The 12806-nt window shown below is 33.9% G+C and overlaps 1 protein-coding gene across 4 annotated transcripts in view; it reads right to left on the bottom strand.

The window, feature by feature from the left end:
* Positions 1–12806, bottom strand: part of CPEB4 (cytoplasmic polyadenylation element binding protein 4) — a 70261-nt gene that overhangs the window by 13917 nt on the left and 43538 nt on the right. The window contains exons 3-5 of one of the 4 annotated variants that reach the window (XM_012765513.2): positions 12494–12544; positions 2971–2994; positions 1072–1245 (exon numbers count right to left, since the gene is read on the bottom strand). In XM_012765513.2, the coding sequence (XP_012620967.1) occupies positions 1072–1245; positions 2971–2994; positions 12494–12544 (249 nt within the window). The remainder of the gene's footprint in view (positions 1–1071; positions 1246–2970; positions 2995–12493; positions 12545–12806) is intronic. The other 3 variants (XM_012765514.2, XM_012765515.2, XM_012765516.2) reach the window with 3 other exon arrangements.

The following is a 12806-nucleotide window of genomic DNA, read 5'->3' as shown; positions in this document are numbered from 1 at the left end:
GTCGCACCCACCCAAGACTGATCATTTTAAGGAAAAGAAGTGACTCAGTAAGTTTGATCCCAGTCTAAATGGGAAGTTATTAAACCTTATTATCAGACCTTATTTTTAGAGAAATCTATTCTATTCTCCATAACATGCATTACTTTATTTCCATTTCCCTTCAGGAAACCAAGACAAAAGAAATTAGGAAAATAATCAAGAATATGTGTTTGCCATAAGGTCTGTCACTTGGAATTTTATTAGGGTCACTTAGACCCACAGATGACTAGCATATTCCTGAACAACTAGTTTCAATCTTTGCAGAGCCTGGCTCCTTATTTAGGTCTCAGCTTACATATCACTTCCTCAAAGAGGCTTTCCTAAGAAGGCTCCCTGCATTGCTATATCACATCATCCTGTTTTCTTTTCAACACTTGTTCTGATATTTTCTTTCATGTTTACACTTTGTTTATGGGCCTTCCCCACTAGAATGCAAATGCTATGCAAACAGAGACCTTCCACCTTATAAACAAGCCTAAGAACAGTGCATGGTATTTAGAATACATGTAAATATTTACTGAATTAAAAAATACTCACAAAGTGATATAACCCTTAAGATTCCCTGTCTCATAATACAACGGTAGGCTATATTTTTCAAAAGTTCATGCTTCATCTAAGATTTTAAACTTTTAAATGATGAACTATACATTTATGGAGTACTCATAAAAAGTGGGAAAAACTAAAAATTATATAACTGAATTTGGCCAAGGCAGCACACATATACAAAAAGGCAGTTAGCACCCATGTTTGCCCACAACAATAGAATCCTTGGGAAGTTTTTCCAGTGATGTTTATACTCTTTTCCACATAGTCCAATCCTTTGTTTCAGATGGTTTGCACAGCCCTGCTCCCCTTCCTTCTGTCAACTAATCTTATATGCTATGACAGGAAGAAAGGACAAGAGAAGAATGCAATCAAGGCTGAATACTTGAAGCCAGATAAGATTATTATAACAACAACAATCACTAACCATGAGTTCCCTATTTGCCACCTTAGGGGCACCCTTCTATAATCAGTTCTTTCTAAATATACCTTCATCAATGTCTGGAGGCAATCCACCCACAAACACCTTGCGAGAATATCGTTCCACTCTTTCCCCATTCTGGTGAGTGAAGCAGTGAGGTGAACCCAGGCCACTATGAAGAGGTTGATCACCACGGCCATCATCCAAAAATCCATCTTCCATTGGAAACAGTGAAGACTGACCTGGAATAGAAAGCAGGAAAAAAAGCTAACAGAAAATGTTCCTTGCCATTTATTATCATGTACAAGAAACAAGGAAAATGGCAGATTCAATAAAACTGCTCCTTTTATTTTTCTCACTGAGTAACAGAATCCCTTAGACATGCTCTTCAATTCCCATCACGTTAAAGTCCCAACTGAGTCAGAGAGAAAGTACATAGTTAAACAGAGGACTGCTCAAGTATCCTAGTGGGATACAGAACCTCCAGCGAGGTGAACTGGAAGTGCAGTAGGAGAGAGCACTCTTTAGAAAGCAGTTGGCAGCAGACTGCACTGCCTTGGCAGGGCCCCAAGGCCACTGGCAACCTAGACATGTACACTATTAAATTTGGATATAAGACACTGAATCTCTTAAATTTCTTTAAAAGATCAAACAATATAGCTTATACACTTTTCCTCTAAGAATGTGCTTAAAATGAACAGGTCAATTTTTAAAGTGAACACTCATTTTAGTTTACCTTAACTAATGGGATATAATCAAAACTCACTTAATGTTGTTATCTAACTTCATTGTGTAGTTTTACAGGAAAGATTTTTAGCCATGCTAAAGATCTACTTATTATTAGCTGGGTAATTATCAGCTTGCTAAGGATGCTATCTCTTTCTAAAAACTACTCATTAAATTTGCTGTTTGACACTCTTATCATCCAGAATATATAAGCAGAAAAAACCAGAGATGCCAAGTGTGTAACAGTCTCCCCATATTTACCTGACAGCAAAACATAAACTTTTAAATTGTAAGGAAAACACAGAGCTACAAATAGCTGCAGAATCTCTCAAGCACTGTTTTATCACTTTTCAGGCTGCCAATTTACTTCTAGGTACTACATGAGGAATTTGTTAATGGATCCTCTAGAAATGTATCTCAAGTGCTCTTCCTTTACTGAAACATTTCAATGTCCTTTTGTTGCCACGTTTGTCTTCAATTTCCATTACTCAACACAAATAATAATGGTATGTTTATTACAAATTTATCCTAAATGTCAATGAAGACAAAAAAATGATTATAAAATTGGAGGTTATTTCCTGAATGATTTTCCAACATCACTTATATTTGAAATCTAAGCTATTTAACAGTCTTATTTTCCTGTAAAAAGGCAAAACTATTACAGGCAGCAAGAATAAGATTTATTCAGGCACCTCTAGGAAACGATTCTTTAAAATTCCCTAAAATTTCCAGAGCTTTTTCCCCTAACTTTTGAAATTTATAAGATTAGTCATTTATTTAGCTCATTTCATTTTAAACCAAATGTATTATGCTTACTTAGTAAAAAAAAAAAAAAAAAAGTAGACATAAGGTAGATAAGTATAATCAAACTTCCAAAGTATTTGGAGGCCAGTCTAACTATATTTTCCTTTACAAAGATTCTTAATTTTTTTCCTAAGAAATTCCTTTCAGAAAGAAAAAAAAGCAAATCTTCAAATATAAATAAGTTGAGTTTCTAATATAACAAATGGAAATCACTTTGATTCAAATCCATATCCTACCATTCTGATAATTTCTCTAGGCTTATTAACTCCTTCAAATGAGAATGTATAAAATGTTAACTATACCACAAAAACTACGTAAGGATCAAAGCCATGTTTCATTTCCCCTCACCCCTTCCCCACAAAGGTTAGAAACTGAGCAACTCTGAGTCCTCTCCAAATACAACTGAGATATTTAAAAGTGAGAAACAATAATGTTACCTCTCCTTCGCCCATATGTCCTTGCTGCATGTCAAATGAGAAAAAAACAAAAAACAAAAAAACAACCTTTCAAACATTGTCAAAAGAATCAACTGTGATTTTATCTGCCAGCTTTTGAAACTGAAAAAAACTGGCTATATTCTTCATTTCCTGGTAAATGTCTCAAAAACAAGGAACTAGATGGTGAGGTCAGTTTAATGCATTCTTTTTTCAAAAAAATTCTTCAAGGACACTGTAAAGCTTTATTGAATCTTGTTTTAAGGGAAGCTTTTTGCTGTAATTGTCACCCAAGGTTCAAACTATTATGAAACCAAGGCAGCATATAACATGATCTAAACCAACTATTACCATATTAATCATATTTTCTCTCAGAATTCCCTACTAGCAATTTAGCAGATATACCAATATTTAATTCATGACTTTTTCACCACAAGATAAACAGCAATTTTATAGTATTTTTCAATTAATCCCTAACATAAGAAAATCATAACAAATGAAATCTTTAGGCAAGTTATAAACTTCTTTTTAGCCAACAGTTTCTTGTCCCTAATCAAATCTACCAAGTCCCAAATGTTGAAAAGTAAAAGGTTTGGCATTTTTGTCACAAGTAGGTTGCAGCCAAGGGGAAAAGAAAAGGTAATTAGTAATCCAGGAACATATACCTGAATACTCGGGAAATGACAATATAAACTTTTAAGAAAATATCTTCCCTAAAATAAATTGGGACTTATAAGCCCAGCCTGTCCAAACCTCTCAATTCTATTTAACAAACACTTCTTGAATGCCTGATCTCACTAGGCACTGTGAACAAATAGCACATGGCCCTGACCTCAAGGAACTTGTAACCTTAAATGCCAAACGGCCACATAAGCCAATATTGATAATGTCCCATGCCTTTTGCTATAGTAGTTATGTGACAGGTGCAACAGGAACAGAGGAGGAAGAGTAAATGGTTCTGACAAAACAGCGAGTGGGGAGCATTTGAGGTGGCCCTTAAAGGAAAAACAGAGGAAGGGCATCCCAGTCCTGGCAATGTTACAGGCAGGGCTGCTATAATGTTGAGGGAAAGGTGGCTAGGACAGAAGCATATGGAGCAAGTGGGTACTTGGCTGGGGATAAGGTTCAAATGGGAAGCTGGGAAAGGTTTTTGAATTAGAAGGTATTGCACCTTTAAGAAGTCATTGCACAAACTGGTCAGGGTTTTTATTCTCAGCCGTAGACAAATGCTAAATAAGTATAAATCAGGAGTACCATGTGGGTATTCTCCAAAATGAAACAATATTTCATGCTAAAATGCATTTCTACCACTACTAGGTAGCCCTGGATTTCACCAAAGTATTTGAGCAAATAGATTAAAATAACATAAAATCTCCCTTGAGCAGTTAGGTTTTCACTTTAATAGGTCTTAAGTTTAGGGGAGAAAAGGTATTTTCTGTCTTAGTTAATCATACAGAGGTTAGAAAGACAAGTGATATCACAAAAGCAGATGCTTATTTAAGAACATTCTATTCATACAATTGCTTCAGAGACAAGGGAGTTTAGGAAAACAAATTAATGACTTGAACATCTTGGTTCTGTCAATCTTAAAAAGTTGATTGATGCTGCTTGGATTTCTGAGAAAACAGATATTTGAAAAGAATAGGATTATAAAAGTGACAAAATTAAGATGGAAAACTCTACAGCTTCTATTATTTCAAAAATAAATATAGTTTCAGGCATGTAAGGGCTATAAGATTGAAAATTAAAATCAAATACCCTTAAAATTTTTAAATGTGTACTAAAACTTTGATTATACACTGCAAAATTAAGCTAGTCAATATAGAATAATAATTCATGGTTAAATTCTGAAAACTATGTAGACATTTCTCATATTAAGAAAAAATAGGCTATAGGTATACAATGTTTACAACTATAAAAACTGCCCAAATGAGGAAATCAATGTAAATTAATACTGGAAAAAGTAAAAACAATGACATTCTAGAATATATGCTAATGAGAATGTATAATTTTTGGTTTCTGCTTATTATATTTTATACATTATTTTTAGTATAAATTTTAACATACAACATATACAGAAAAGTGAACTATTATTATAAGTTCAATGTATTTTCCAGAGTGAACACATCTATGTAATTAGAACCAGATATTAACAGAATACTAAATGGTGCTACTTTATCCTATATATAAAAGATGCACCTTTTTCTCACCTATTTCAAATTACACTGGCAGAAACTTTGTGACAAAATATCGTAACACAGATCCTCACTGCTTTCCTGAGGAAAATGTCAGACAGATTTCCAATCTCATAACTTCCAAGTGTTCCTTGTTATTTGATGTTTCTCACACATGTGAGGAAGTGGCAAGTTTAAAAAATGGCTATAATTATGTTTAAATAAATCTGCATTTTGGAAAAGTTCAAGCTAAGTCATCTGAAATAAACTCTTTTCAGCATTTTCCTTCAGTTACCAAAAAGTAGACTGTTAAGTGACTTTTATAATATTTGCTATTTATTACCACTGACTAATAAATCTCCCTAGTCCCAGATTTAAAATGAATACCGTGTTTCCCCGAAAATAAGACCTACCCATAAAATAAGCCCTAGCAGGATTTCTAAGCATTTGCCCAAAATAAGCCCTACCCTGAAAATAAGACCTAGCGATGGGCATGGCTACGCAGGGCATCTGCACAACCCATGCATTTTGTCCTGGAACAGTAAAGAAGATGAGCAGCCCTTCTCATCTGCCCCATGAGAGCTCTATTGCTCGACGTGAGAGATTGGGGCCAATGGTTCTAAAGGAAATAGAGTCGCAAGAAATTTAGAATGGAATTCGGGGTTTGGAGAGTTATGATGATGTTCCAGAAGAAGATGACTTAACTATATTTTAATAAATGTAGGTTATTGTACTGTACTTAAAAAAATTAACATATCCCCTGAAAATAAGCCCTAGGGTGTCTTCTTGAGGAAAAATAAATATAAGACCCTGTCTTATTTTGGGGGAAACATGGTACTATGTATATATTTATCCACTTTTATTATTATTTATCAGTTTTGACTTTAAAGTCCTCAATAATTTAATGTAAGATTAACAGGATTCAAAAATGTTAGAATGAGCTTGAAACATTATGGCCATAAATTTTTATAACTTCTGGATGCATGTTATTAGATCTATTGATAAATACTTTATTTCCAAAATTAGTTTGCAAGATTGCTTACAAATGCTTTCTTTCCTTGTTATTAGCCTATTCAGCATCAAATCCCCTCCAGTAAAATATTCTATTGATCTGTGATGCCAGATTTGCAAAGATACAGAAAGACTCATCAGGACTTTCCTTCTCTCTCTCCACACATTTCATTATAGAAATAAAGTATTACTTATCTCCTTAAAAGTATCTTTTTCTTATCTGTTGCAATGTTTTTAATAGTCAAAAAACAACAAAGTACCCAGAATGGTGATACACCTATAAGAAAAAATACCTAGCATGCAGCCATTTAAAAATGTGGCATATGATCCTAAAGCTCTCTAAGATGTAGCTTGAATGTGTACTGTATGAACCTTATTATGTAAGTTTTTAAATAAAGAAAATATAAATAGATACATGGGAATATGCATAAATTGTTTTTCTAGAAATAACCATAAGAACCTTTAGAGAAATAAACTGGGATGGGGAAAAATGTGGCTTTCACTTTTTGTTTTATCCCTTTCTGTACTATTTTCTGTACCATTTCTGAATTTATTAGTATTGTGCATGCTATATTTGTTAACAGATCCTTTTTGGTTTTCTTCCTGGTACTTATATTAAAAACAAACAAATGATATATTAAAGAAAGGCATACTTTCCTACACGAGAATACTCAGCCAATTTTGCAAACAATAAGACTTTCAGCCATAAAGGATGAACCATTCCTGAGTTTCAGCAGGCAATGAAAGACCTGATCCTATGAGTTTCTCTGATCTACCTTAGGCTCTCTGTCCACATGCACCTCTCACCACCCCTGTGGTGAAAAGGCAAGTAGCAACTCTCTTTGGACAAAAAATGTGTGTTGGGGGGAGTGGCTGAGATGATAAGAGATTATCAAATAACCTACTTTTCCAGTAGGACTAAAAAAAATGTGGAAGAGAATTAGCCAAATTACTAAATCAGTTAAAGAGATATAAAGCAAAGGCTTGGAGCTAAAAGGAATTAATCTGTGAACAAAGAATACAGATGGTAGAACCAAAAAGCAAACACAATCATTATAAAGATCAAACCATACAATTCAACAAAGATGCAAAGAATCATTTTAAATGATTTTATAAATTAACCCCTAATTTTACAGGCTTGCTGCCAAAAAATTAATCCACATATATGTTTTATAGTTAGACTTCCCTATGTCACACTGGCTTATGTTTATATTAGCTTATTGGTACAACAACATTCAAAGTCTATTCATAAGATATGATACTTTATTACTTGTAAACACCTACCTTACAGAAGAGCAGAGAATGCAACTCTAGTTTCTGTATATCCTTAACCCTGATTCCTTATTTATAAAAACAGGCAGCGAATGAGAGAATAATGAAAGATACCATGTGTATCTGTAATACTCAAGAATTTCCTACTTTTCTCCAAAAGTAAACTCATATGTATATATTCTTAGTTTGATCTTTGACAATTACTCTTGGTTTTTCTCATTATTATTCTAAGGCTCACAATTGTAGAACATTTTAGACTTTACAATATTTTTTATATTATCTTTTTCACAAAGGGATCTTTTTGCATGCTCCTTACTGTAGCGACCAGAATCATACTATATACATTTCAGTAAGTGATCATAGTCTACATTTCTCCTGTGTAATTTATACCCTCCCTTTTGATAGATTTCTCTCCCACTCCAAGCAAATAATCTTTTCCTTTTCATTCCTAAAAACTATAATTAAGAAACATTGTTTTTTTTTTAATTTCAAAATATTAAAGGGGTACAAATGTTTTTGTTACATGGATAGTTTTTGAGACATGTTCTACACTAACTTTTAAAAGATCTCTTACTAACCTCCTTCTTTGGGACAAGCAAATATTTAGTTGATGTACCTGAGTAAACAGATATACTCAGAGGAAAGGAAATACATACATGAGTTTGTTAAAACCTAACATTTGTTATTGTTGTTCTATAACTTTCTCTTTCCATAAGGTTCACATCTGAAACAGCTAATCCCAAGGGCTAATGCAATAGAATGGGAGGTTAGGAGACAGGAAAAAAAGTATAATGCACAAGTACTTTTAAATAGAGGTGGTGATAGTTTCTTAGGTAAAATTAAAGCTTCAAGCTAGATAAAAGGAAAATTAATCTTTTAATCCAATGTCTATCTCAGAACTAAACCAAGATATTCCAGAGGAATTTGAGATAAGCCTAGCCTATAAGACTTCCCCTTACTTAGCTGAGAAACTAAGTTTCAGCCTTACTTTTATAACCATAAAATGGATATTCTAACTATATTCCTATTACGTGAAATTTGCTAGTGAAAGGCATCTGTTAAGGACTGGATGGTGTCCCCTCACCCCAATTTCCTATATTGAAGTCCTAACCTTCAGTTCCTTAGAATGTAACCTTATTTGGAGACAGGATCTTTAAAGAAGTAATTAACGTTAAATGAGGTCATTGGGATGGGCCCTAATCCAATAGAACTGGTGCCTTTATGAGAAGAGATTAAGACATAGAAAGGCACAGAGGAAAAACCACATGAAGACATAGCCATCTATAAGCTGAGGAGAGATGCCTCAGAAAAAAATCAACCCTGATGACACCTTGATCTTGTACTGTGTGGAAATAAATTTCTGTTTAAGCCACACAGTCTATGGCACTTGTTATGGCAGCCATAGCAAACTAATAAAGCATCCAAAAAGTACCTAGATAGTTTGGTTTTTAAAATACATTTAAAATCCAAAAATTTCCTCAAAGACTGCCTCTCAAAAAATAAAAAAAAAAAAACCCTACAACTAGTAACACAGCAGGAAATGGAATAATTCCTCAGAATGTACATTATAACACTCGTAGCAGTTATTAATCATTGTTGAATCATGCTGGCATTGCCTTTTTTAAGTCATAAGTGGTATGTGAAGGTCACTGCATAGTATGAATACTGATGGTTGAGCATGGCCAATAATAATAACAAGTAATTTGATCTATAGATGAGTAAGCCCCATTTTTTTTGTACAGGGAAATTCTAACATTATTCCAATATAAACTGCAAAAAAATTGGTTGAAAATGCTGACTTTTTTCTTTTTATTAAGTACTGCTTCTTTCCAGAAAGCTTCGAGATTGCTTGAAAATTTCAAAACAAATAATACAATAAAAATCAGTTGAAATTCAAATGTACATGTTAAAATGTTGATGTGAAAAAGAGGGTAAACAGATCTTACATGTTTATCCAAACAAAATAAGAAACAGTTTTCAATTCAACAGATATTTTGGGGGAAAAAAAACTCTGAAAGTTACAATTGAAACAAAGTACCATGGCTATATTATCACCTTCTTAAAGGTTTTTGAAAGCTGGAATAGTTTATTTATGGCAGACAGAGAAGAATAGCTCTTTATAGCTCCTTTCAGTCTTAAAATTAAACAATGACTATACTGGTGTTTTATTTTCAGTTTTAAGAAAAGGCTGCATAGGAACAAAATGTGAAAAAGTACACTTGAAAGTGAATACAGTTTTAGGTTATCTATCTTAATAATAGATAAAGTATGATCTATGTTCAACTATAGACAATTTTTACAAACTCATCTCAATCCCTTGCTATATATTTTTTTCTTATACATTTTCAGCATAAATATTCCTACACAAAAATATTACTTATTCTAATTATTTTATTTTGACTATGTACCAGGTGCTATGCTTGGTGATTTACATACATTTAATCTTCACCACAATCCTGAGATGGTTAGTATTTGTAATTCTTGAGTTTATCTTCATTAAGCACAATTCATTACAGATTTGCAATATAGGTACCTCCTAAACCTAAGCTAAAGTGATAACAAAACTACTAAGAATCAATACATGAATGAGATTAATTTATTACAGAAGTGATCCACTCTAGATGTTTCACAAATATGACTGGGAGAATGGGCAATGCCTACACCTAAATCAAGGTCACTAAAGAATTGTCTCAACACCTCTCCTCCCCACCTAGCTTTAATTTCACGGTGACTTTTAAGCAATCTTCTGCTATGTATATCTGGACTTTGCTGTTAGGGAGAGAATGGGTCTCAGTCACCTCCAGCATCTGGTCTACCTAGAATATTTATCCTTCGTTATAAATGAATAAATTGGTTGTACTTGGTTTTTAAAAACTAACACTTGATCAAATGTGACAAAATCAAGTTTTGGAGTCCCACAAAGCTGAGTACCAGACCAAGACCATGGCAGTCTTAACCCCACACTTCTGGGTCTTGCTTAAGGAGCCAGCAAGTTTCTCCTCTTTGATATCTCTCCTTGTTCTTTATCTTCATATCTTTCAGTTTGAAACAATGTTAACCTCAGCCAGTATACCATTATATAAACAAAATTTTCATGTATGCAATAATAAAAACTATCTAGTCCTCTCCTAGAGTTCATGAACCAATAAAATTTCCAAATAGAAATATATGGTTCATTTTCACTGTAGTTAGCTAAGAAAAAAAAAAAAAAGAAATATATGGAAGAAAAGTTATCTTAATTTTTTCATTGCCAACTAAAGGTCATTAAAATAACAATCTATTCATTTAAAAAGAAGCTATTAATGAAGAAAAAATGAAAGGCAATCTCAATATCAGAGACTTTTTTCTTAACTAAGTGAATTTAGCTTTAAGGGAAACCCACTAGAGAGAGTTTATTTTTCTCACCTCAACAGAGATGGGCCCCAGAGGCAACCTAACCAACTGAAAAACTTCATGAAGAAATTGGGACACAGGGTCGATCCCTTTGCCTAAGATCACATGGCAATATCCCAAATCTTGGCTTACAGCAATTGCCAGCATGCGGACCTGACTCTAGAACTAGTTCCATAGGAAAAGGTAAATCCTTCTACATAAATCTCTTATGTCCCCCTTATCCTGATGCCACTGTTTAGTTTTTGGCTTATACACATTTATGTTGGAATATTATATTATGGCATTAGGTTTGCTACTGTAGCATGAAAAAACCAAAGTCTGACAAACAAGGAAGGTTTTTATAAACTATACAGTCTCCAGAAGATTGGAGGTACCCAGCAACCCTCATAAATCAAATCTCCTTCTGATTTTTCCTTTCTCAACAATCCTACATTCTACAGCACATTGATTTCAAACACTTACTAAAAGGAGATCCAGTTATAAAAGCATTTTTTTTGAGAGAGAGAGTCTGACTCTGTCACCTGGCCTAGAGTGCAGTGGCATCACCATAGCTCACTGCTGCCTACAACCCCTGGGCTCAGGCCATCCTTCTGCCTCAGCCTCCTGAACAGCTGGAACTATAGGCACATACCACTATGCCCAGTTGATTTTTTCCACTTTCAATAGAGACAGGCTCTCACACTCTTGCTCAGGCTGGTCTTGTTCTCCTGACCTCAAGAGATCCTCCCACCTCAGCCTCCCAGAGTGCTAGGATTACAAGGGTGAGCCACTTTGCCCAGCCAAAAGCAACTTTTAATTCCCCATTCACAACATACTAACCAGTATAGACAAGAAGTAGGTTTTTTGTTTGTATTTGTTGTAGGAATGATGAGAAGATAACAATTTAGTCAACAACACTTCTTAGAGGTGGTGGGACTTAAAATGAGCTTTGGCAAATGGAAGGCATTGTCCACGTGTTGAGCAGAAAAGTAAGACCTCTTTATTTCACCCAGTTGTTTTACACTATGCTACTAAAAAATAGACACTAAAATTCTTTAATTCCTTGAGTAGATGTCCCCCTCTTTCCTTTGAAATTTGGCTTGCTTCATTATGCATATAAAAAGAAAACATGACAGAACATTGGTAAGATTTGGAACAGGTAAGAAGAATCTACCAAAGATACTGTGAAGGCCAATAAAACTTCATTTTTCTTGCTCTAATTAGACAGCAAACAGTAAATGACCTTGTCCGATGCAATTGTCAAGCACTATGGTCTTAGACTGCCTTTTTCTGATTTTAGATCTCTGATTATCCTCTCCTGCTCCTGGAATATTTTTCTAGGCTTTTATACTGACTTTTCAAAGGTCACTCTACAGAAGCTAATGATAGATATAGCGAGTCTTTATATGTCATTTTAGGATTCTCATTTATTCTCATTGTCACCAAGTTCAGGTCAGGGAATTAGTTGGCTCTCAAATTAAAAAAAAACAAAAACAAAAACATTCTCTGCCACAATTTTGAAGTAAAGAAATTATTCTTAAAATAGCTGATAGTTTAATAGCAACTTACAATTATCATTACAGAACAAACTAATGTCATTTCTCTAAGTGCTCAATTACAACTACTGTATTTTCTCATCTAGTACTAGCTTATATCAGTTCTGTGCACTTCACTAGGGTAAATCAATTATCACTTACCATTAACAAGCAGAGAGCTATCGGATCCTGGATATGAATAGTTTAGACGACCTGAAGGTAAAAGAAGGCCGTTACTAAATTTACTTTTTTCATAGATGTTTTAAATTTATTAAATAACAGAGCTGAATTGATTGCTTTTAAATAGGCACGGTATTTGAATCAGAGGACATATCAACCAGGATGTTCACCAGTATTCAAAAAGGGAAAGTTTGAAAGTGAAAAAATAAAATATTCCTCATTGTTAACTACTAGGTCATTCTAACTTTCAAATCCCCATTCAAAGTAATTTTCTTTATACCATTATGTTCTAAGA

This window comes from Microcebus murinus, chromosome 21 (assembly GCF_040939455.1).
Source record: "Microcebus murinus isolate Inina chromosome 21, M.murinus_Inina_mat1.0, whole genome shotgun sequence".
NCBI classification, from domain to species: Eukaryota; Metazoa; Chordata; class Mammalia; order Primates; family Cheirogaleidae; genus Microcebus; species Microcebus murinus.
The sequence above is the reverse complement of the archived record's forward strand: the minus strand, read 5'-3'. Positions and strand labels throughout refer to the sequence as shown.